This window comes from Barbus barbus (genome assembly GCF_936440315.1).
Source record: "Barbus barbus genome assembly, chromosome: 20".
In the NCBI taxonomy this organism is placed as follows: Eukaryota; Metazoa; Chordata; class Actinopteri; order Cypriniformes; family Cyprinidae; genus Barbus; species Barbus barbus.
The window spans coordinates 19,777,294-19,804,354 of record NC_136748.1 but is presented as its reverse complement, the minus strand read 5'-3'; the positions used below and the strand labels follow the sequence as shown (position 1 = coordinate 19,804,354).

At 36.9% G+C, this 27,061-nt stretch overlaps 2 protein-coding genes across 3 annotated transcripts; one reads left to right on the top strand and one right to left on the bottom strand.

The window, feature by feature from the left end:
- Positions 1-398: 398 nt before the first annotated feature.
- Positions 399-19,229, bottom strand: LOC306886410 (TBC1 domain family member 12-like). 2 transcript variants are annotated; one of them, XR_013785629.1, is made up of 14 exons: positions 17,857-19,223; positions 12,523-12,649; positions 8,797-8,918; positions 7,441-7,523; positions 7,156-7,273; positions 6,960-7,066; positions 6,717-6,797; positions 5,805-5,899; positions 5,617-5,688; positions 5,412-5,540; positions 4,990-5,099; positions 2,939-3,197; positions 1,557-2,656; positions 399-1,484 (listed from the first exon to the last, which is right to left on the bottom strand). XR_013785629.1 is itself a non-coding variant. In XM_079443495.1 (13 exons), exons 1-13 carry the CDS (start codon positions 18,939-18,941, stop codon positions 2,576-2,578), a joined length of 2,469 nt encoding a protein of 822 aa, XP_079299621.1. In that variant the 5' UTR covers positions 18,942-19,229; the 3' UTR covers positions 406-2,575. The 2 variants fall into 2 exon arrangements, 1 of the variants encoding a protein (XP_079299621.1); XM_079443495.1 differs by having other exon boundaries at positions 406-2,656; positions 17,857-19,229.
- Positions 19,230-24,604: 5,375 nt separating this feature from the next.
- Positions 24,605-25,933, top strand: LOC306886167 (D(1C) dopamine receptor-like; the record flags this gene model as incomplete). The annotated part of the gene is made up of 1 exon (XM_079443074.1): positions 24,605-25,933. Exon 1 carries the CDS (start codon positions 24,608-24,610, stop codon positions 25,931-25,933), a length of 1,326 nt encoding a protein of 441 aa, XP_079299200.1. The 5' UTR covers positions 24,605-24,607.
- Between the last annotated feature and the right edge of the window lie 1,128 nt (positions 25,934-27,061).

Below are 27,061 nucleotides of genomic sequence, written 5' to 3'. Positions count from 1 at the left end.
ACAGAGTGATGAAGCCAATCAGTGTATGGGGATGAGGCCAATGGGGAAATTTGGCCAGGATGCCGGGGTTACACCCCTACTCTTTTTCGAAGGACATCCTGGGATTTTTAATGACCACAGAGAGTCAGGACCTCGGTTTAACATCTCATCCAAAGGACGGTGCTTTTTTACAGTATAGTGTCCCCGTCACTACACTGGGGCGTTAGGACCCACACAGACTGCAGGGTGAGCACTCCCTGCTGGTTTCACTAACACCTCTTCCAACAGCAACCTAGTTTTCCCAGGAGGTCTCCCATCCAGGTACTGATCAGGCTCAATCCTACTTAGCTTCAGTGAGCAACCGGTCTTGGGCTACAGGGTGATATGGCTGCTAAAGTAAAAGTATCTAGAGTAAAAACTCCCCTTCCCTTAATATCATTTATTAGTAACAGCAAATAGCAAATCACAGCTCTGACTTTAACTAAAGGCTAACTTTATAAAAGAACCAAAATGCATTTGTCCATCACAGCATCTTTCAGTGAAACTATCACACAGAAAAAAACATTAAATAACAGAAAAAAAAAAAACATCTGGAAATGTCAAGGTTCATTCATTTGGAGTGTAGTAGAAGGTGCAAAAGCTAAAAGCCGATCTCTTGATTGCCACTGGTTGTTTAGTGTGTGTACATGTGTTATATAAGTGTGGTCAACCCCTTGTTTCAAATTAATATAGCCGATTATAGCAAAGCATAAAATCTGGAGTGCTAATACGTGACAGAACCTGTTTATAGAAATTGTTATATGCTCTTGTATGAATTTTGACTCTAGGTCTGAGTGTATTTGGGACATACTGAGAATGGTCACAGAGTTGAATGGCTTTATGCCTGCTGTCAGAGGTGAATGTGTTAGCAAACAGGCTGAATTGACCTTATGCACGGTTACTTCCTGGTTGTAGATAAGCCAGCTCAGTCATTTCCGGTCAACTGTACTGTGCTGTAAGGGGAGCGCCCTTTGCTCGGTTTCTCTACGTAATCCATTCACAATTAGGATATACGTTTTGTTTGTCTAAGAGGACCACGTAAACGTCGACGTATTCCATTTCAGGAATGACAAACACAAATGTTAAATTTACGCGAGGGAACCCAGTAAATCATGCGCGAGTCATTGCTGTGATTGACAGTGCCAACGGAATGAATGATCTGACGAGCCGATGTCAAAATAAAGCTGTGCAATAAGTTATTCAGACTAACAAAACTACAGGTCTGTGTTAGATCAAACTTAAACGATGTAGCCTAGTTATTAAATTAAATCTAAACATTTCAAAATATTTAATGCATTATTTGTTATACCGACTTATTTTTTATTTGAATATATAGGTATTTAAATAATTCAGTATTATAGGCTGTGACTTGTGACTTCCTGCACTTGCTATACTTCATACTTCATTGCGACAAAGTTCTAAATTTAAATTATTTATTTTATAATCGAAAAACAAGTTGAAATGGTCTACTGTCATCTCCTGGCTATAATGGTAATTTCATTTTCATCTTAAAAAGTCTTTATTTTTCGCCGAGACACGTTTTTGCTACATTTCTTCATGTCGTCTTCATGAATGAAAGGTGAACCTTTAATAATGGTAATTTTACCGCAGAGTTAAGAAACAATAAAGGCTTTAAAATTGTATAAGATTTTAAAAATGTGTTCATGGCTATGAAGGTAAGATACTGATTATCGAGAATACCATTACGATGTCGTATAAGAGATTAGCAGAACTGCCTAAACAGTTACGATAATGTTTATTTGTCAGCATTTAAATGTACAGTTAGCTAGTGTCTGGGTACTTTCCTGGGATTATCAGACTCTGCATATAAAATAACATGAAACTATGTTAATTCCACTATCATTATTTACAGTGTTGCAATTATTTTGTTTCTCAGTTTCTGATAAGAATGAGGCAGGAGATGTTTCTGTGAGAGTCTCTACCTATAAATAGCACATATAAAATGAGCTTCACCTGAAGATTAGTGCTGGCTTATCTTTATCCGGAAGTTCTAAATAGCGCTCCGTGCATATGGTCAATTCAGATAAATGGAGAGACACCGCTTAAACACATTAACAACAGGTTTGGTATGTGCTAATGAAAGACTACTGCAGGTTTATAGTGTGTGTCAATATGTGTATAACAGAGGACCTACTGCTGGTTCAACCAAAGGAGTGTTCAAATAATGTGGCACTGACCTCTGAATGTGTGTGTGTAAACGATTCGGATTAATTAGTTTTCTTATAGTCACAACATTACAAAAGTAACATTGACAAAGTTGGCACATTATACAGTCACCTGACTCACATTTCTCTTATTCTCAGGCTCATTCTTACACAAAGACACGCATAAACACACTCGCGAGCGCAAGTGAAGAAATGTCCCTTCAACAGGACACAGGTTCATTAGGAGATTCTTCAAACAGGACAATCAGAACATCAGGGCTGAGCCTGAGCTGTCCCTCAGGCACACTGCAGAGGTCTAAGTACTGAGTGATGACTACCATCACTTCAGAATCTCAGAAACATCACCACTTCCTCTGGGACAGAATCATCTGTTAGCTTCTTAAGGCAGGACTGTTGCTGCTGCTGCTTTTGTCAGTTTCTTTGATTCCATCTTTCATCAGAGCAGAAAAGACCTGCAGGAGGAAAAAAAAAAAAAAAAAGGGAGGAAGTTCAGACTGCTTTATGTCATTCATTTTGATTAAAATAAGCATTTTCTGTATGAAGATCACATTAAAACTGACTTGGATAGTTTTTAACATGCCTAAATAATATTTTATTGGTTTACCATTGACCAAATGATCATATAAATATGAATTACGTTGCTTATACTCAAAACCAAATGTGAAATAAACATCTCAATATTTCTATTTAATTCAAAATAAATTCCGACAGTTGTAAATGTGTGTATTTCTGACCTGGTTCCACCGGCGGTTGTTACTGATCATCTGTGTGTTTGCGATGCAGGAGAAGAGTGTGTGTGCAGGAGTGTTTTCAGGCAGCCGGGAAAGGAACTGTGCACTATGGATGAAATCCATCTGCATTAGAACATCTTGGTACAGCCTCAGAATTCCCAGTCCTGTCCGGAATAACGCCTCCTCTCCATCTCGGCAAAACACATCCCAAACACGACATGCCACGTCCAGCGGTAATGACTTGCTGTACAGAGTGAAGATCCTGAGAGCAGGACAGAAAAAAAGTCATAAGAGAGAAGTCTACTTGAAGGTTACATTAACAATTCATTTCACAGTTTTGAGGAAGAAATATTTGAAAACAAAATATAGTAATAATATAGAGAAAAGATATTCACACTTTTTAAATGAAGTCTTTTTAAAGGCAGCATACATGTAATCCAGTGACTAGCCTTAACTACACTACAGTTCAGTTTTTTTTCTTTGCAAGCACACATGTTGATGAAAAGTAACAGTAAGGATTTTTATGTCAAAATATTCTTTTGAACTTTCTATTCACAAAGAATCCTAAAAAACCACTAAGCAGTAAAACTTTGATAAATTCAGAAGGATAAATATTAGAATTTATAATAATAGACAAATAGAATATTATTATTTAGCGCTTTAAAATGCTTTATAAATAATCATGTGACACTGAAGAACGAAGCAATGGCTGCTGAAAATTACAAGGAATAAATTACATTTTAAACATTTTTATTATATATTATTGAAATATTATCTATTTAATCAAATAAATATAGCCTTGGTGAGCATAAGATACTTTTTTTCAAAAGCATTTCTTTAAAATAAAACCCAAACTTTTGAAACTTTTTAAATTTTTTGTAAAATACTTCTAGCAAACGCATGTGTATCTTTATCTACTAAGTTTTAGATAGCAATCCTTCCTTCCAAAAACATGTTTCTAGCATTTTGTAAAACTGCATTTTTCCATCTTAAAAATATATCTAAATTACGACCTATGCTCGCAATATTGGCGGGAGATCGTTTTCCTATTTAGCGCCCAAACTCTGGAACAATCTACCTAACACTGTTCGGGAAGCAGACACACTCGGTCAGATTAAATCTAGATTAAAGACCCATCTCTTTAACCTGGTTTACACAATACACTATCGCATTTCTATAATTCAAATCCGTTAAAGGATTATTAGGCTGCATTAATTAGGTCAACCGGAACCGGGAACACTTCCCAAAACACCTGATGTACTTGTTACATTGTTAGAAGAATGGCATCTACGCTAATATTAGTCTGTTTCTTTCTTATTCCGAGGATATCGTAGCCACCCAGATCCAGACTGTATCCAGATCAGATAGTGGATCAGCACCTAGAGATGACCTCTACAGCCAGGACACCTAGATGAGCCCCAGAGACTGATCCCCAGTGAAGACCCTGTCTCCAAGACGGCCATCGGGACAAGACCACAGGAACCAGATGAGTCCTTTGCACAATCTGATTCTGCTTTAGCCTAGATTTAAACTACTGATTTTATCTGGCCAGAGGAGAATGACACTATTTTGACAAACTATTTCCCCGTCTAAATACTGTAAAGCTGATATAAAGCCACCCAGCTTTATATCAAGCCGATGTAAAGCTGCTTTGACACAATTTGCATTGTTAAAAGCGCTATAGTGACTTGACAAGATTTATAAGGTGTGTTTAATTTGCCAGAAAAAGTATTGGATCATAAGAGTCATTCGTTTGGGAATCAGACTGCACTTGTCTGGTGGTCTCCAGTATTAAAAATATTAAAAGGAAGCGGTTCTTGTTTCCCAACACTGTTAATTAGATTCAGCCAACCTAAACTTGCCAAAGGCTTCCTTTTCTTATGAGAAATATGAATGAATTTCCCCTCACAGGAGAGAACATAAAAGCAGCCCTAGAGGGCGATAAAGAGCTACTGCAGGAAAACATTGCTTATGAATCTCTCTTAAGGAAAAGAAACACAGAGGAGAGAGGAACGAACACACAGCAGGAAGAGAAATTTTAAGAGCAGATTTACCAGTCTATGAGGTAAAAGTCAGGCGTCAAGCTGTTGTTCTGAAAGTGCTGGAATAGTTTGGGAAGGTTCTCCTCAAAAAACACCTCAAATGCTGCAAAATACTTCAGCATCTTGGGGGGGAAAAAAACTAAGTATCACTTCAGTACAGAGCACAACTCCAACTTAAACACAAGCATGATCAAAAGCACAACACTGAGTGTGTAAGATAAAAGGAATGTTCGGCAGCAGATCACGACTTTTGGGAGTTCTTTTACTCTGAGTTTGTCTGGCAAATGAAATCTCTATAAGTGGGTCAACAGATGGTTGGAATAAATGCTGATTGCAAACACAGACACAACGCTCTCTCTATTTTGAGAGCAAATGTAGGTTTTGTAGCAGGTCTACCAAAATATATTTGATGAAGAAAGAGTGCATGTGTGTACCAGGTCATGGTCCACTCTGAAGAAGGCCATCTGGCATGGTTTGTTAAGGAGGTTGGCAAAGGCAATGAAGGCATCGGCTTCCTCCAAATTCAGAATTAGAACAGCAGCAATGAAGGACATCCCCTGAACCTAAAACACGCCACATACATGTCAAACTCTCAATGAAGAACATCCCTGAACTGACATGATCCAGGATGGTACTTACATAGCCTACATCAGGTCTGTAACAGGTGTACGCCCCCAACACACTGTGCAATATATCATGATATGGTCCACCCTGATGGAAAGAGAGGGAGGAAGAAATTAGTCATGATGGAAACTAAATTAACCCCCACCCCCCACCCCAAAAAAAATAACTAATAATAATTGTACTACCGAAACACCTGTTCTTACCTTCTGGAATATGTAGAGAGAGGGGAAAGTTCTGGAAATATCCAGCTTGATTAAATCCAGACTTGACTCTCTGTCTGCCAGTGACACTCCACAATCTAATCAATTAAAACCAGATGAAGTCATCAGTCAGGCTACAGCTGGTTGACAGAGCTAAAAAAAAAAATAATAATCTAATAATTTTATGGATTTGCGCCGAAATAGCTTAAAGGATGTTTTTGTTGCTTTAGGCAAAAGCACCTGCTAAATGAATAAATGTAAGGGTAATAAATAAATGTTTTCCCCCAGCCAGAGAAATGAAATAGCCAATGTGGATTGTAATAAAGTAATCTTAAACTATAAAAAAAGCAATATTTAGCTACATACACTACTATGCAAGTTTTGGTTCAGTAAGATTTGATTTTTTGTTTATGAAAGAACATCTTATTCTCACCAAGCCTGCATTTAATTTGATCAAAAATGCAATTTTAAAAAACTAATATTAATATTAAAAACTAATATTGTGATATATTTTTACTAATTAAAATGCAGTTTTTTATTTTTATATAGTTTAAAATGCATTTTATTCTTGCAGTGGTCTGCAGTGTCACACAATCCTTCAGAAATCATACTAATATGCTTATATGTTGCCAAAAAACATTTCTTATTACAGCAGAATTATCATGGATATGTTAAATATATTCTTTGTATCTTCCAGTCACATGTCAAAGTAGATAAGAAAAGTTCTTATCTGGTTTATTGATATCATGTGATGCAGTTCAGGAAGTTGTTAATGGAAACCATGTATTTGACACCATCACACACTGACAATGTAAACACTCTCCATCTGACTTCACTTTCAAGGACAGAATTGTTTAGTTACTTCATTCTTTGATGTAGCTTAGCTTGCAGATAGGGTAAAAAGAACAAACAGACCTTCATTTTCATTGACTGAACTCGTCTCACTGAAGCTTCTCCACTTCTCTTTGGCTCTGGACAGGAAGATCTCATACAGTTCTAAAAAACAAACAATTGCTGTGACAAAAGCAACAGCTGCTTCCTTGTCAACACAGTTCATTGGACACAATCTGTTTGTTTGTGTCAGATTGATGTTACACAGAGGGCCACAGATGATTAAGACTAACCAAATGTGAGGAGTGCAGCAGTTGCCATAGTTACCTGGGGTGATGTTAAGCTCATTCCCGATGGCAAGGCTCCAGACCTTCCCGCGGACGCTGGGCGGTACGCCCTGCCACCAAAGATCTCGTACACGCCGTGTGTTACGCCTTTGTGGTGGCAACAGAGCATACCATTGCAAGACATTAAAAGACATCAATAAATCCCCTTTTTGTGCATATATGGATGGGACACTTACATGCTTTCCCAATTAGGCAGGACCTCCGTGTTCCAGATCACCATGGCATTGGCGATGTTCTCCTCCTGTCGGTATCGCTCCTTCATTTGACGTTTTTTCTTCTGTGCCTCTTTCATCTCTAAGCAAAAGTAAGAGAAATTGTGTGTGTGTGTGTGTATAGGCAGTGAGAGGGGGCAGCTGTGTGCTTAAATACAGGGGCGTAAAGCCAACAGATCAAGTGTCAAACATCATTATCATTGCAAATGCTCAAACAAGTGTGTGCACAAAGACACACACATTACTCACCCCTTCTCTTGGCCCCTGCAACCATCTCACTGTATTCCTGCCGGTGTCTCTGAGATTCCTCTTCTGATTTAGCAGGCAGGTTCCTAAAAATACAAGTAGTCTTTGAACCTGCACAAACATAAACCCTTTACCCAAATATACAATACTGTTCAATTTTGGGGTCAGTGAGATTTTTTTCATGTGTAACTGAAAGAAGTCTCTTATGCTCACCAAGGCTGCTTTTATTTCATCAAAAAAATATAGAAAAAAGTGATATTGTAAAATAATATTAAAATGTGAACTATCTGAATTTTACGATGTAATTTACTGCTGTGATGGCCAAGCTGAATTTCCATTACTCCTGGCTTCAGTGTTGCATGATTTCTAATTATTATCAATGTTGAAAAGATTTTTAAAAGAACAGCATTTATTTGAAACAGAAAAGTGTGTAATTTCTGTACCTCTGGCACTACCAAGCAAAACTACACAAGTAATGATTTGTAATAATGAGTTTTATGAACAATTCCCGCCTGCCATTAGTAGGGCAAATCAATATCCCCGCCCCAAACTTTGAGCCAGCGTTGCTGTATCATACATTAAAGTATTTTTAACATAAAATTACTTCCTTCAGCTTCAACCTAATCACAAAACCAAATCTGCTGCATGAAGCTAAAAGGGACAATCTCTGCTTTACACATTAGAAACTGACCAACTGTTTTAAATAACTACAACTTTCTGCAACACTTTCAACGTTTCAAAAAGGCTTTGTCCATGTTTCCATTGGTACAACTCCAGTATGTCAGTTGTTTTGGGGTTTTAAATTTAGTCAGAGGAATGATATAAAGGCTAAAACAGACATAGCTTTTGAGGAAGTTCTTTGTACTTTTCTTTGGACAGTGCCTTCAGAGATGGGACGTAATCAACATGCACAGAGAGGGACACATATAAGTCAATATTCGGAATAGAGATGTGGGCTTTTAAATTGTTACATTATTGTTTCTATTATTATTTTTTTTAATTATTATATTTGGTTCCCCCAATCCTGAATGTGTGCTACATCTTGGGTTTAGAATAATTTCCTCTCTGGGAGCATGTTATCTGGAATGCAAACTAACTACATGTCAGCTCGTTTCAATCCACAAGTTCCCAAGTTACAATCAGATGAAAAGAAATCTCACTCAGGGGTGAAATCTGCTTGGTTACACAACTATATAAAAAAAATTTGTAACAATAAATCCTGCTCTTCAGGTTTATATGCACACATTTGGAATGACGGCTTGTGTTTCACCAGCAGTGCCCAAGGAATTTGGGTAAATATTTGATTAAATGGAAGCTTGCGCAGCACTTGAGGAGCTGTATTTCCCATTTCACACTTACGAAGGTCTGTCTTCCAGAATGAGAGCAGTGGTGGATAAAGGCTCAAACTCCAGATTCTTGCGTCTCGTTGGCTGAGGGTGAGGGGGTGGTCCTGTGGCGGGTCCCACCCTGGACTCATACTCCTTTAAAAAAAAAAAAAAAAAAGAGCAGTCATTATTAGAAGAGCAGATCTGTGTCTACAGTTTCTCAGCTGCCACACGTATCCGGAGGTGGAAGAATTCTGTCATGAGATTCCCACATGCTACAAGTGAAAGGCCCAAAGGCAAAGGCCTTAATGCTAAACCCATATTACAACTGAAGCACAAACAGCATGACTCCAATACAAGGTCAAGCTGAGAAATAACATTCACATTCACGGAGCAACTGCACGAACTGTAGGTAATCTGTGGTTCAATTTATGTGTATACATACTGGACGAAGCCACAAAGTCATTATGTAGGTCTAACAGTCAGACTGCAAAAAAAAACAAAAAAAAACAAAAGGCATCCTTGCATTTTCTATGTGAAGTATTACCAGCTTTATGTGGCCATGCTGTTAAAAGGTTAAAGGATAGAATAATTACACAGACAAGGTCAGAAAGAAATCTGTTAACTGAAACTGTATACATGTACTTTATGTACTTTTGAAAAAAGTAAAAAATAAATAAATAAATAAAAACATTCCTTTAAGGAAAAGAGGATCTGAAAAAAGCTTTAAGATTTGTAAGACACAAGCCTTCATGTGTGAGTTTATCGGAGGTCTCTCTCTCACTGGAATACAGAGAGACACCTGCAGAGTGTGGAGGGTGAATTGAGTGCAAATCCAGAGCTGAAAACAACAGGCTCAGTCATCACTTACTGAAGGGGAAGAGTAAAGACAGCTGCAATCACACACACACACAAAGCCCATGCTTGCCCCACACACACTTGTCTCTCCTGCCTGACACAAAATGACACAGAGTTTCCAGCAGTAAACTCAGTCCTTCTTTATTTCACTCACTCTGTCATTCTTGGTTTCTCTTCCTCCTCTTTTGCTTTCTCGCTCTCTCCCTAACCCTCGTGGAAATACTGCCTTCCATTGCTATCTTTTCTCTGCACAAATATGGGTATGAACTTCAGTGTTTCTAGCCATGCAAACAGCGGTACTGTTTCTTGGGTTAAACGCTCACCCAAATGGGAAAATTATGTCATAATTCATATATACGTTTGTGTGTGTGTAGTAAATATGTACAGGTTTGGGGTCAGTACAATTTTGGAAATAAAACAATTATACTTTTATTTAACTAGGATGCTATATAGTGATCAACACAGTAAAGTGACAGTACAAACATTCATAATATTACAAAAAATTCAAATAAATGCTGTTCTTTTAAACTTTCTACTCAAAGAATATGTCTGTTGTCACTCAAAACCTCAAAGTTTTCATGTCTTATGGACTCTTAATTTTATACAATCTGTCACTGGACCTACACATCAGAAGGGTCATATTTTGGATCTAGTGTTCTCACGTGGTTTTCCTGTGAATAATATTGAATTATGTGATGCTGTTATTTCTGATCACTGTCCAGTTATTTTTGACTCTGTATTGCCATGTACTCTGCCTAAATCCTATCACTTTCCTCGTTATTTTAGATGTTTTAATTCTTCTACTGCCAAGTCCTTCAATTATGTGTATTTGTCTACCCAAATTCCAACTGCTGTGAATGTTCTATCCTCTGATCCTGATGAATAAGTTGAACTTTTTAAATAGTACCTGCATTTCCACCTTGGACTCAGTTGCTCCCTTAAGGTTACAGAGATCCAAGATTATGAAAAAAGTACAGCCATGGTTTCAGGGGCCCGTTCGTGCCATTAGACAAGAGTGTAGGCATGCTGAGCGCAGTTGGAAGAAAGATAAACTTCAGATATCATACAAAATTTTCAGAGAATGTCTTAAACGGTATCAGTGCGCTGCTAAGGAAGCTAGAAGGAAATACATGCCAGATATAAATGCACAAAATGCAGATAGGCCAAAGATACTCTTTAATACAATTAATGTCTTTTTAAATCCTGCTCCTAGTACTTCATTAGAATTCTCTACTGATTTGTGCGAACCGTTTTTTTTTTAACATTTTATCCATAAAGTCGAGTGCATCAGGTCGAACATACCATTTCAAAATTATTTTCCTCTAGAAATGGCTTCTCATCGGAGCTCTCCATCTCTTTTCCAACCCGTGTCACCTTCACAGCTCTATGATATTGTTCTTAGTATGAAGCCCTAATTTTGTCACTCTGATGTTCTGCCTCTCAGATTTTCAAGAGGTTTTTCCAGCCTTAAGTCCAGTTGTTACTGCTATTATCAACAACTCCTTAACAAATGGAATTGTACCAGCTTCTTTTAAACATGCTATAGTCCAACCACTGTTAAAAAAAAGCATCATCTTGATCAGCATAATCTGAATAACTATAGACCCATATTTAAATTATCTTTCACCTCAAAAGTTTTGGAAAAAGTAGTTTATTCTCATATTTCATTTTACTGGAGCATCTTACTGTTTTTTGGTCCAACAGCTGTGTCCTCTAGCATGGTCAAGCAGCTTGACCCTCTGTCATCAAATGTACATCAAATCGTGTTAGAAACCTTGGAGTTGTCTTTGATCCTACGTTGTCTTTTGATAAGCAGATTAGTACTGTTGTGAAAAGCAGTTTCTTTCAATTAAGATCAATTGCTAGAATCAAGAATTTGCTTTCCATGAAGGACCTTCAAACTGTAATTCATGCGTTTATAACTTCAAGGTTGGATTACTGTAATTTACTTAATCTGGGTTTGCCTAAATCCACAGATTGCAATTGGTGCAAAATGTGGCAGCCAGATTATTGACTGGCACCAGAAAACGTGAGCACATTACCCCGGTTCTCGCCTCTCTACACTGGCTCCCGGTTAAGTTCCGTGTTGATTTTAAGATTTTGCTCTTTGTTTTTAAAGCTTTACATGGTTATGCTCCCCAGTATATTTGTAATCTCCTCATTCCACCTCTAGATCTCTTCGGTCGTCTAGTCCATTTCTTCTCTCAGTCCCTCGTTCACATTTTAAAACTAAAGGCGACCAGGCTTTTGCTGTGGCAGCACCTAGGCTCTGGAACAGTCTTACCTTCCACATAAGATCTTCTTCTATTTCTTTGTTTAAATTTGCTTTGAAAACCCATTTTTATTCTGTGTGTTTTAATTCAGTTTAAGGGTGTAAAATTTTATTTGACTTGATCGGGTATGTTTTTACTTTGTTTTATATTAGTTGTACAGCACTTTGGTTGCAACTCCTGTTGTTTTTAAATGAGCTTTATTAATAAATAAACTAAACATAACCGATATATTATAGTTTCCATACAACTATTAACCAGAAGCAAACAATTGGACTATATTAAGTAGACACAAAATATTAAATTATTTTCAACATTCATAAGAAATGTTTTTGAGTACCAAATTAGCATATTAGAATGATTTCTGAAGGATCCTATGTTACTGAAAACTGGAGTAATGGCTGCTAAAAGTTTACTAATATTTCACAACATAACTGTTTTTACTCTATTTTACTCTATGTCTGTCAATTTAGGCACCACAACACCATAATGTTCAGTAAATAAGCATAAATTAAAAAAAAATTAAATACCGACTTTAAAAAGCAAATCAGAGAGGTTTGAAATATGAGAGTGAGCGAATGAAAACAATTCTCATTTTTGGAAATGCCATTCCTTTAAACCACCTTTCTTACCTGTTGTATGGTTTTAGAATCTTCTGGAGGGTTGTCCCGCAGTGGAATTTTCCCAAACAGCTTCCATCCTTGAGCACTGTGGGATGCTGCTGTCCTCGACTCTTTGGGCTTCCAAGAAAACAAACTCCTTTGAAGACAGAAGACAGACAGGAAGAGAGACCAAAAGAGTGACTATTCAAAAACATACGCTACATAATTTTATCATTAGAATAAAAGAGAGAGGTTCTCAAACAGTTAATTAAGTCCTCTTAGCCTGTGATATAAAGAGGACAAAAGATGACAACCGTTAAACTCATTAAGTTCAGACTATGACTATAGGTAATTAAGATCTTGGACAGCTCAGCAGAGTTAATGCGCTTAATACAGGAGATTTTAAAGTGCTCATGGTGATACAGCAGCACCAGCATCCTGCAAATAAACCTTGAGTCACAGTCACCGGTGCCCTTTACACAAACACACAGATAATGAGCAGGCCCTGCTGTGGAGATGAGCTCATTAAATCTCTGAACATGCTTTCTGACGGGACAATCGATCTAATGCGGTCTTAATTACATAATAAAGCCAGTGAGGCAGGTCAATACTGTCCTGAGAGAGACGGATAGGATGACAGACACAATAGTGAGGGAGACGGACAAAGTGAATGTGTGACAAAGGATGATATGGTTTAGTACAGCTGGAAAGGAGAAGTTTGTTTCTGTAAAAAAAAAAAAAAGAAAAAAAAAAAGAAGGGAACTGAAGATACGGAGTGAGCAGAAACGAGGTCTCAGCAGAAGAACACCATGAAGCCCAACTCATAAAAGCTGACATTAAAATTACTCAGAGTGTGTGTGTTTTTGAGAAAGTGTGTTTTTCCATACTAAATATAAAAGGTCTTTGTAGAGACCAAAGCTCCTGGGAAGAGGATTCCCTCTGAACCCTGGTATTGCATTACTGGTGCAATAAGGCGATTTCACCTCAAACATAACGGAAACAAGTCAGATATGCAGTCTGATGTCATGCAGTTTGGTTCCGATACAAAAGTTTGGCTTCATGTAAGTCTGAGATGACAAAAAACGTTATTTAAAATTGGATTTGACTTTGATCAAGCAAAGCGGCTTCTCTTCATCAAACATCTGAAAACATAACAGCACACTTCAGACCTTCTGTGAAGCATGTCTATGAAAAAAGAAGCCACAAGTGAGTGGCAGTCAAAGCACCTCTTATTACTCATCCATCTTTACCTGATCATGCGAGCAACAGTGTGACTTTTGCTCTAAAACAATAAAGCGCTTCCTCACAGATAACTCAACACTTTAAAAAAAAGCATATAGGCAATATTTGAAAATAAAATGCAATGATGATTCAAGAAAAGGGGGTGGTGGTGGTGGTGATGGCGCAGTGGATAAGACACATGCCTTTGGTGTGAGAGACCCGGGTTCGAATCCACTGTGAGACACCAATGTGTCCCTGAGCAAGACACTTAACCCCTACTTGCTCCAGAGGCATGCGACCTCTGACATATATAGCAATTGTAAGTCGCTTTGGATAAAAGCGTCAGCTAAATGAATAAATGTAAATGTAAATGTAAAAGGTTTTAAGGAATTAGTCAGAGATGTGGTGATAGTGTAAATCTGTGGGGTTCCATGTTCCAATGTCCTGATCCAATCAGGACATTGGAACATGGCAGCCTGTCTCGTAATGCTCTTTAATACTCATGGTCTCGCACCCGGTTCTGCTCCGCAAGTCTCTCGCGAGCACATCTGGCAATATGGACGAGGCCTGTGTCAGCTCGCGCCTGGCTCCGCATTTAAAACGAATGTAAATTAAGTCTAACTGCTTGCCAACTTTCACAGGGATGAAATGAAACATTCAGCACATTTCCCACTTGTTCTTAAAATCCTAAATACTTAAAAATAAATAAATCAGCCCGTGTAACATGTAATACTTTAATAATTTACTAAAGAAATACAGTTCTTTATTTATAAAAAATAAATAAATCTTTCCTGTGAAATTCAGTAATTATGTAAAAGTAGTAGGCCTAATACCATTATAATCTTCCCATCAGAAAAAACAAAACAAACAAAAAAACAGTAGAGCTCCTCCCAAAACACAATAGAAAATGTAATGGATTTAAGGCTTATGATGGGAATTGTATTGGTTTTAATGTAAACTATAATGGTGTCTGCTGGTATTTGATGCATTCTATTGGTTGGATGTAATCAAAGTCTCTTTATATAGTCTTTGATGTAATCTAGCAGATGGCAACCAATAGAACAACAGTAATTCCTATTGGAATAATGCCCAAAACAAAAAGGAATTTTGTATTGGTTTTTATGGAAACTATAAGAATTTCTGTGATGGTTTCTATATTTTTTGTTGTTGTTGTTTTTTCCAGCAAGGTAACGTAACCTGACTTGGACTACACACATCCAAACACTGGTTAAGAAAGCCAGGCAAAGACTACCATCTGCGACAGCTGAGGAAATTCAGGGTCTCACCAGCAATCCTGAAAACTTTCTATTCAGGGACCATAGAAAGTGTATTGACTCAGTGCATCTCAGTGTGGTATGGAAACAGCTCAAATCAGGACTGCAAAGCACTACAGAGAGTTGTGCGCTTAGCTGAGCGCATCTCAGGGTCTTTTTTTATCAAATTATCAAGGACTCAAATCACCCTGGTAACCGACTATTCACTTTGCTTCCATCTGGTAAGCGCTTCCGTAGCCTAAACTCTAACTCTGTGTCATAACATCACATGACTCCATGTAAATATCACCATATCAATAAGCTATTTATAATCTTTTCTACCTCATATGCTGCCATTTAAAACCCCTTAACTGTCACTCACAGTTTTGAACATAGAGATTATAGAGCACTATTCAAACTTAAATGTTTATAATTCATGAACGAAAACATTTTGTAACATGATTTTTATGTACCATTTCCATGGTAATGCAATGTCTGATTTTAAAATGGGTTTCAAAGGATGAATTTTGAGATTTTAAGTTTTCAACTATATCATTTCTTATGATTTCTAAAGCGTGATAGGGAAAAAGGCAACTAGGAAAAATGTCAGAACTCCTGTTATGATGTAGATTTTTCAGGTGCACTCTTGTCATAAATTAATCTATTAGTTTCCTACATAATTTTTTAACAAAAAAGGTGGAAAAATATCTATTTAGGAGTCTTAGACCTTTCCAATGATATATTGTTTGTATAGTTTGATTAGATTAGGATTTAATTGTAAAATAGTGAAGTAAATTTAGGTGTCCCGCTGAGGGGACGGGTGACAGTTAACAGGTTTAAATACCCTGTACAACTTTTTTTTTTTGCACATTCCTGTTATAGTACTATTTATGCCAACAACATACTGACCTGCACATTTATATATTTTTATTTTTTTCTACTTTTCTTTTTCTTAATATTTGTCAATACAATTGCACTGTCCTTGGAGCGGACCTGACTTACATTTCACTGCTGGTTATACATATGTATATATGTATAATTGTGTATGTGACGAATAAAAATCTTGAATCTTTTTCCGTGGTCACACAATGGAAAGAAACGCCGTGTTTCCTAAAGATGGACCCCAAGTAAAGTAGATAGAGAGAAAAGAGAGTAGGTGCTAGGGATGTAATTATTATCGGTTTGACGATAAATCATGATAAAATTCCCCACGGTTAGTATTACCGTTTCATATTTTAATTATCATTAAACCCGTATTCGATTACCACGATTTGAACAACTCACGATAAATAAATACTGTCCAGCATAAAGCGCAGTTTTAAGTAACAGTCTCACGTACACACAGCAGCAGAGTAGTTTCATTTTGAGTGAAAATAGGGCGGAAAAGCTGGGAGGTTTTAAAAGACTGCTGAGGGAATTATGCAAATGAATTTATGAATTAATTAATTATATCAATGTACCTCTGAAGGTTCTGAATGTCTTCAGAAACGATTCGATGGCATTTTGTTTTCGTCTTCGCTTAATCGCAATACTGCTTTGTTCACGGAGGTTATTGGAAACCGCTGTTTTCAACTTTTCTATAAGCGCCACCTGCTGTCAGAGTGGATTTACAGAGACTTATATTTACATTCAGCTTGTGTGCAGTTTCTGTCTGGCCAAAAATGGACCGAATTCGCATGTCCTGCTGTAAATTTTGACAGGTTGATGAAAAACAAGCTTATGGGGATTCTACACATTTAAACAATTCAGATAAGTTATCTAGAATTATTTTTGAGGCAGATTAAATACATTTAATCATTTATTAATCAATTATAATTTTGACTTAATCATTTTCTTTATTTAAAGGCTGAAATGTGAGGTTTACATTTTTATGAAACTTTTTCAAAGCTTTATTTGAACATTTACATTAGATATTTGAAAATGCTATTAAACTGTTGTCAGTCAAGTTGTCATTTAAAATCCGAACATCATTGGTCATGTGATTGTTTTAGTGATTATGCAAACAAAAAGTCATTTTATTTGTTTTTGGTTGATTTTTAAATATAAAACTTTGTGAAGTGATTTATGTGTCGGTACTTTTTGAATATCTCCAGCACATTTGAACAATATACCTGTACATACAATTGTCAATTTGTATATTGTTATTCCTTATTTACTTGTTCTTTTTAATTCTTCTTTTTATTATCTGTGTTTTTTGTTCTGTCACTGTCATTCCGTTGCACTGCGGTAGCTTCTGTCATGAAAACAAATTCCTCATTTGTGTAAACATACCTGGCAATAAAGCTAATTCGGATTCTGATTCTAAAAACTCGAATTATTACAAAAATTGGGGGTTTTTTACTTTCTAAACAAATTCTGAAAACAAAATGCATCACACAAAATGTTTCCACAAAAATATTAACATTAACAACTATTTTCAATATTGCTAATAAGAAACTATTTTCAACATCGATAAGAAGAAATAATTTCTGCAGGATCATGTGACACTGAAGACTGGCATAATGGCTGTTGAAAATAACAGGAATAAATTACATTTTAAAATATATTAAATAAAAAAAACATTATTTTAAATAGTAAGAATATTTCGCAATATTATTGTTTTTGGTCAAATAAACGCAGCCTTGGTGAACATAAGAGACTTTATCGAAAACAATTTAAAAAAAAATCTTACCAATGATAGTGTATTTCAACTAACACAAATATATACTTTTTTAAATAAACAAATAAAAGTCCCTAAAATTATCCTGATCATATCATGCATCATGGCCTAAAATTAAAAAGAAAACCTACAGAAAGCTGTAACTGTTTGTAGACATCTGAACGGGGGCGACTGTAAAAGGTCAAAAAAGGCTTACTGCAACTCAAGAGACTTGCGCTCATCTGCCTTTACCTGGTCAGGAACTCAGCAATGCCGTGTCTCTTAAAGCCAAGTGTCTGGTCAGATGAGGCATCAGTGTCAGCGGCGACCCTGTCTGGAGCACTCTGCCGCCGGCCGCCCTCGAATGCTTTCACAGAGCTGAGACATTCATCCACACCACCCTCTACTCCAAAATACCCATCATCCCCGGGGCTCAGAGGAGTGGCATCACAGCTGAGGGAGACTGTGTGACCGGGGTTTGTCCGGAGGTTATGGGGCCTGAGCGGAGGAGGGCCTGTGTTGCTGAAATCCTCCTCTGGGCTTGGGTCTGTCTCGGTGTAATCACTGGTGTTTTCTGCAAGGGGAGACAAGGACAGCTTGGCACTGAGGTCTGACAGGGTGTCTGCATGATCCGGGTCACAGGGTCGGGCCTCCTCTGAGCTCTCAACGCTGGCACGACTGATCCTTTCACATGACCTCCCCGTGGAGAGGACACTGTCGCTTTGATGAATAAAGACACGGCGTTCTGGAGCAGGAAGGCCACCCAAAGCTCTGAAGGGGACTTGAGACAGGGTGTCATAACGGTTCACAATCAACAACCCCCCGTTGCCCACTTTCACACCTCTGTCCAAAGCAGGCACCTTCCTGTTGAATCCTTCTGCATAATCCAAACACCTTAAATGAGTCTGATCATGATCCATGTGCTCATGGGCAACATCTCCATTAGGCATCTTCATATCCGGCGAGTTTTTACCCATAAATGACACTGCAGACCTAAGCTGTGAATTTAAATAGCCTTTGTCGGGTTTATTCACGCTCTCGGCTTCGGAAGTCCCTGGGCCAGACCGGGTTCCCTCTCCATCCGGACACACCATATCCACCTCAAGCTTTCCGGGAAACCCGTTTAATAATTCAGCCCTGTACCCCACCACCACCGGGGAGAGAGACGGCAGTCCAGCACCGCCCGGATTCGCATAAACCGAACTGTAAACAGAACCCTCCCGTGCGCTTTCGGTGTCTGAACCGCAAACGCGTGCTTTGTACTCCTCCCGGTTGTCGTTGACATCGATGGACGGTGCGAGTCCCGGCTCATCAGCAGCATCCTCCACTCTTTCCATCTCACTGGAGGTGTCGGCGGTTCAGAAAGGCAGATGAAGCCCTGCTGCAGCGGCGGCGCCCCGGTTCGGCTGGGCTGTCTGCAAAACAAGCTCTCATCTTATGTACACCGCCGATTCTGCAAGTCCAGTACATTCATGACATCGCGCCTCCGAATCCTGTAGCGTTGAGGATGGAGAGTAAAGCCACGGCTCGGTGTTGTTTATGCACATTTTTATCCACGTCCAGCGCAGTCGCTGATAGAGGCCATTTTGAATGTGGTGTCGGCGTGTCTCTTCCAAGCAAAAGGTTGGAAGTGAGATTTCCGGGAGTTAACGCGACATCCATCGTATAGTTGGAGCAACTGCAGCACACTGCATTTACAAAGCAGCACACAACGGTTGATTCTTTTTGTGAACCTAAACTCGGCTGGAGTCTTATATTACCTAAACCAACATAAAAAGCATAAACTCTTTTTAAAAATCTATTCCCATTATTTGTCTTGCCATCTTCCATTATTTGTATTAATATTGGTATATTTTATTACTAATATATTAGTAATAAAAATGTCTATCTATCTATCTATCTATCTATCTATCTATCTATCTATCTATCTATCTATCTATCTATCTATCTATCTATCTATCTATCTATCTATCTTCCATTATTTGTATTTGCATAACTAAATAATACAAAATTACACATCACAATTAAAAATAAAATCTATCTATCTATCTATCTATCTATCTATCTATCTATCTATCTATCTATCTATCTATCTATCTATCTATCTATCTATCTATCTATCTGTCTGTCTGTCTGTCTGTCTGTCTGTCTGTCTGTCTGTCTGTCTGTCTGTCTGTCTGTCTGTCTGTCTGTCTGTCTGTCTATCTATCTATCTATCTATCTTGCCATCTTCCATTATTTGTATTTGCATAACTAAATAATAAAAATGACAAAATTACACATCACAATTAAAAATATAATAAAAAACAAAATCTATCTATCTATCTGTCTATCTATCTATGTCTGTCTATCTATCTATCTATCTATCTATCTATCTATCTATCTATCTATCTATCTATCTATCTATCTATCTATCTATCTATCTATCTATCTATCTATCTATCTATCTATCTATCTATCTATCTTGCCATCTTCCATTATTTGTATTTGCATAACTAAATAATACAAAATTACACATCACAATTAAAAATAAAATCTATCTATCTATCTATCTATCTATCTATCTATCTATCTATCTATCTATCTATCTATCTATCTATCTATCTATCTATCTATCTATCTATCTATCTATCTATCTATCTTCCATTATTTGTATTTGCATAACTAAATAATAAAAATGACAAAATTACACATCACAATTAAAAATATAATAAAAAACAAAATCTATCTATCTATCTGTCTATCTATCTGTCTATCTATCTATCTATGTCTGTCTATCTATCTATCTATCTATCTATCTTGCCATCTTCCATTATTTGTATTTGCATAACTAAATAATACAAAATTACACATCACAATTAAAAATAAAATCTATCTATCTATCTATCTATCTATCTATCTATCTATCTATCTATCTATCTATCTATCTGTCTGTCTGTCTGTCTGTCTGTCTGTCTGTCTGTCTGTCTGTCTGTCTGTCTGTCTATCTATCTATCTATCTATCTTGCCATCTTCCATTATTTGTATTTGCATAACTAAATAATAAAAATGACAAAATTACACATCACAATTAAAAATATAATAAAAAACAAAATCTATCTATCTATCTGTCTATCTATCTATGTCTGTCTATCTATCTATCTATCTATCTATCTATCTATCTATCTATCTATCTATCTATCTATCTATCTATCTATCTATCTATCTATCTATCTATCTATCTATCTATCTATCTATCTATCTATCTATCTATCTATCTTGCCATCTTCCATTATTTGTATTTGCATAACTAAATAATACAAAATTACACATCACAATTAAAAATAAAATCTATCTATCTATCTATCTATCTATCTATCTATCTATCTATCTATCTATCTATCTATCTGTCTGTCTGTCTGTCTGTCTGTCTGTCTGTCTGTCTGTCTGTCTGTCTGTCTGTCTGTCTGTCTGTCTGTCTGTCTATCTATCTATCTATCTATCTATCTATCTATCTATCTATCTATCTATCTATCTATCTATCTATCTGTCTGTCTGTCTGTCTGTCTGTCTGTCTGTCTGTCTGTCTATCTATCTATCTATCTATCTTGCCATCTTCCATTATTTGTATTTGCATAACTAAATAATAAAAATGACAAAATTACACATCACAATTAAAAATATAATAAAAAACAAAATCTATCTATCTATCTGTCTATCTATCTATGTCTGTCTATCTATCTATCTATCTATCTATCTATCTATCTATCTATCTATCTATCTATCTATCTATCTATCTATCTATCTATCTATCTATCTATCTATCTATCTATCTATCTATCTTGCCATCTTCCATTATTTGTATTTGCATAACTAAATAATACAAAATTACACATCACAATTAAAAATAAAATCTATCTATCTATCTATCTATCTATCTATCTATCTATCTATCTATCTATCTATCTATCTATCTATCTATCTATCTATCTATCTATCTATCTATCTATCTATCTTCCATTATTTGTATTTGCATAACTAAATAATAAAAATGACAAAATTACACATCACAATTAAAAATATAATAAAAAACAAAATCTATCTATCTATCTGTCTATCTATCTGTCTATCTATCTATCTATGTCTGTCTATCTATCTATCTATCTATCTATCTTGCCATCTTCCATTATTTGTATTTGCATAACTAAATAATACAAAATTACACATCACAATTAAAAATAAAATCTATCTATCTATCTATCTATCTATCTATCTATCTATCTATCTATCTATCTATCTGTCTGTCTGTCTGTCTGTCTGTCTGTCTGTCTGTCTGTCTGTCTGTCTGTCTGTCTGTCTGTCTGTCTGTCTGTCTGTCTATCTATCTATCTATCTATCTATCTATCTATCTATCTATCTATCTATCTATCTATCTATCTATCTATCTATCTGTCTGTCTGTCTGTCTGTCTGTCTGTCTGTCTGTCTGTCTATCTATCTATCTATCTATCTTGCCATCTTCCATTATTTGTATTTGCATAACTAAATAATAAAAATGACAAAATTACACATCACAATTAAAAATATAATAAAAAACAAAATCTATCTATCTATCTGTCTATCTATCTATGTCTGTCTATCTATCTATCTATCTATCTATCTATCTATCTATCTATCTATCTATCTATCTATCTATCTATCTATCTATCTATCTATCTATCTATCTATCTATCTTGCCATCTTCCATTATTTGTATTTGCATAACTAAATAATACAAAATTACACATCACAATTAAAAATAAAATCTATCTATCTATCTATCTATCTATCTATCTATCTATCTATCTATCTATCTATCTATCTATCTATCTATCTATCTATCTATCTATCTATCTATCTATCTATCTATCTTCCATTATTTGTATTTGCATAACTAAATAATAAAAATGACAAAATTACACATCACAATTAAAAATATAATAAAAAACAAAATCTATCTATCTATCTGTCTATCTATCTGTCTATCTATCTATCTATGTCTGTCTATCTATCTATCTATCTATCTATCTATCTATCTATCTATCTATCTATCTTGCCATCTTCCATTATTTGTATTTGCATAACTAAATAATACAAAATTACACATCACAATTAAAAATAAAATCTATCTATCTATCTATCTATCTATCTATCTATCTATCTATCTATCTATCTATCTATCTATCTATCTATCTATCTATCTATCTATCTATCTATCTAACTAACTAGCTAGATATGTAAAGGTCCAAATGGCCACTAGAGGACGGCAAAACACAAGCCTTTATGGGTTTAAGCCAGGATATGTAACAAGAATAAATCTAAACATCCGCAGTATTGCCAATTTGATAATTGTTATACTCTTTATGTATGCTTGGAAATTCAGTAATCTGATAATAAATTCTGAGTATCCACAGCTTAAAAAAAAAAAAATGAGGTTGCTGGATTTCCCCTAAATTTACTCAAGGAATGTAATATGACACAAGTGCATTGTTATTTAAAATCCAAAGGAGACCTCCTTGTACAAACTTTCTTTTTTTGCAAAAAAGGATGTATTTCACCTTAAATTCATACATTTAGAGAATGCAGACACCTGGCCTTTCATGTCTCAGCATTCATCAATTAAAAATGTCTGCTGTGTTATTTCCTTAGTATAACATGAAGGCCGGATTTTATTCATTAAGATGCATTATTCTTAGTCATTGCATTAAAATTAATGAGCTCAATTCTCTCAATGTCTAAGTGATGAAAAGGATTTCCACATTTGGGAGAAAAGTTAATTATTAACCACACTCTTCAAATACATATAATACAAATGATGTGCTCACTGGGTTCCTGAAAGAAAAAAAAACTGAAAAACCTGCTTGTGCCTTTTTGTTTTTTTTTTGTTTTTTTTTGGAAATACTTTGAACAATCATGGAGCTTTTCAGTGCACTATACCATTACTGCAGATAAAAAATATTGCGCTATCTAGGAACATGTTTGATAGTTGAATAAAGAGGAGTTCCTCAGTGAATAGACTCTGAAATCTAAAACCAAAACCAGAAAAAATGCAGCTCGACACGTAAGCAGCAGCCATTCACAAACACTGTGTTTCTCTATGACAGAATAGTGCAACTTTTCAGACTTCTCAGGCTTCTTTAAACTAGTACAATTTTTGGACCTATAAATTCTTGCACTGCTGCAAATAATTTTGCACTATACGTTACAGATTGAAATGATTTAAAGAGTTAACATTAAATGGTACATTTCATAACATCAAAATTAATATTTTCATAAAATAAAATATAAAATGTTTATTAATTGTTTGCTGTGTAGGCAAACAACAACACAAACAAATCAATCAATCAGTCAGGCACTTCAGCCACCAATTACAACTGGTTGGCATAGATTAATTTAATTACAAATGTCACTGAATTATTAATGTCACTGAATCTGTGGTCATTTGGATGATTTAACAGCAGCAGAACTTTGCAAAATAAATTAGCCTGTTAAATTTGACTGTTAATGTGGAATTGTTACATATATTGTTGTTGTTGCAAAATCTGTTTGCACTGTCACTTGTTACCAAAATTTGCTATTTGTGTTTTTATTTGTCGTTTGTAAAATGTTATTGTTTTTTGTAATGTAATTTCTGCAGACCTGGTAAAGTTTTCAGATTAATTGGCAATTTGGAGATTTTAGGTTAATTGGCAACTAGTCATTCGGAGGGAATGAATGTTGGTGTGGATCACACAGACTCAGCGGTGTGTACATAAACCAATCACAAAGCGAGAACTTCTCGAGCGAGACGCACCAGCGCATGAATGTGGGTCATTCCACGTGCTCAGCACCGGGAACGGACGCAGTTTTCCCAACTCGCCAACATGGGACAGAGCTGGAAATCGGACCGATCACTCATACAGAGTATCCTAAAACAAGGTAACTGGCCATTATGACGCGCCTTGGTCAGATGCGATATTAACGGATTAACGGATATGATTTTAGAGATGGAAAACGGCACAAACCACACGCAAGACAGCGCGCATGGAGCGCAGGAGCGAGAGGATGGAGACGGGCAGAACAGCGTGCGCGCTCTGCTGGGTTTTGTGCTCTTCCTCCTCATCGTCTCCACGCTGCTCGGGAACACGCTCGTGTGCGCCGCCGTGGTCAAATTTAGGCACCTGCGCTCCAAAGTGACCAACTTTTTCGTCATTTCTCTGGCCGTTTCGGATCTCTTCGTAGCCGTCCTGGTGATGCCGTGGGAGGCGATATCCGCGGTGGCGGGCACTTGGCTCTTCGGCCGGTTTTGCGGCATCTGGATCGCCTTTGACATCATGTGCTCCACCGCGTCCATCCTCAACCTGTGCATCATCAGCGTGGACCGCTACTGGGCCATCGCGAGCCCGTTCCGGTACGAGCGCAAGATGACCCACCGGGTGGCTTTCATGATGATTGGAGTGGCGTGGACCCTGTCCATCCTCATCTCTTTTATCCCGGTCCAGCTCAACTGGCACATGGCTGAGGACGATGAGGAGGGCGCAGCGGGCAACGGCACCGACTACAGCGACAACTGTAAAGCCAACCTGAACCGGACGTATGCCATCTCGTCTTCGCTGATAAGTTTCTACATCCCAGTGATCATCATGATCGCCACGTACACGAGGATATTCCGTATTGCGCAAACACAGATCCGCAGGATCTCCTCTTTGGAGAGGGCAGCAGAGCACGCGCAAAACCACCACCAGTCCAACGACTGCTCCAACGAGAACTCGCTGAAAACCACTTTCAAGAAAGAGACCAAAGTTTTAAAAACACTCTCGATCATTATGGGGGTGTTTGTGTTCTGCTGGCTGCCGTTTTTCGTGCTTAACTGCATGGTGCCCTTCTGCCAGTGCGTTAGCGACACTACCTTCACCATCTTCGTGTGGTTCGGATGGGCTAATTCCTCCCTCAATCCCGTCATTTACGCGTTTAACGCGGACTTCAGGAAGGCGTTCTCCTCAATTTTGGGTTGCAATAAAATGTTCCCCAGCACCACAGTGGAGACTGTGAATTTCAGTAACGAGCTGGTGTCTTATCATCACGACACGACGCTTCAGAAGGAAGCGCAACCGCTGGCCGTTCAGATGCCGAACCCTCGGGAGGAGCCGAATGTCCCGTTCGATAAGGACTCGGTTACCTCGAACGTGTCCCGGAATCACAAAAACATGCTCTTACCCAACATCGGACAGTTTGAGTGCGACGGGGAGATTTCCCTGGACACTATCACGCCATTCACCTCCACGGGACTCATGGAGTGCGAGGGAATCCCAGGTCAAATCATTACTGAATGACTCAGGGGGTTGGGGGGTAACCGAGGCTTTTACCTCCTCAAATGAAGCCAAAACTAATTATTAGTGGTATTACAAAGCAAGCAGAACAAGTTTAATGCAACATATCAAAGGAAATCATTTATAAGAACTTTTTTAGTAACCAAAAAGTATCGCATTTTCGCCTACCACAAAAAAAAAAAACGTTTGGGGGGCACCAGGCAAACCTATATATATCCCTACAAATGATCCTTCTGAAAGTCACTGTAAGCACACTAAAGACTTTTAAAGCGATTCGACTGCTGCTGGTGGATTAGCTAATAAACTAAAACCTACAGGTATGCATAAAGTGGGCCTCATGACCCTTATTGACCTCAGTGGTTTTCTTAAAAGAAAAAGCATCCTATTTTAATGTTATTTTAAGCATTATTAATTAACTTAATTTGTTTCTATTGTGTTCATTTGTTCACTTGCCATGTACATGTACAGTAAAATATTGAATTCGGTATAACTAATTGTTTATTATATATTATATGTGTTTTAATGTGAGAAATGTCAATTTGCTGACAACTTTTGCAAATTACGTAGCTACAATCCTTGCAGACAGGATAAGAACATTCTCTTTGCACCTTTCTGTCTACGGCTTTTATATGAAAATCTCCTATACTCTAGATTTGTCAAAGTAGCCAACTTTCCTTAGATCACAGCTCTGCACACTATTGGCATTCTCTCATGAGGTGCCACCTGGGATGCTTTTAATAGCAGCCTAGTGAATTGAGGTCCACGCTAGTTCTTGTCTGCTTTTCCTTCACTCCTTCAGTCCATATGCTTAATTCATATTTATCTACAAAACTAATTTCCAGCCTTATAAAGCATGAAAAATGTTATTTCAGTCAAAGATCTAATCTTCTTTATGCATTCAAGAGTTAAAGATTACACACAAAGCATTAGATTTTAGATTCATATATCTAAAATCTCTGCAATACTTTTCAGAGTTGACATATCCAGGTTAAGGTAACTGATTCTGACCATATAAAACCGTTTTGGAATTTCTCATAAATATAATTTTTAACACTTTGATAATTTGTCTTCATGAAGTACATTTAGAGGTGAAATATTCTGAGGTCATGTAATAAGATATTTTTTACTGGT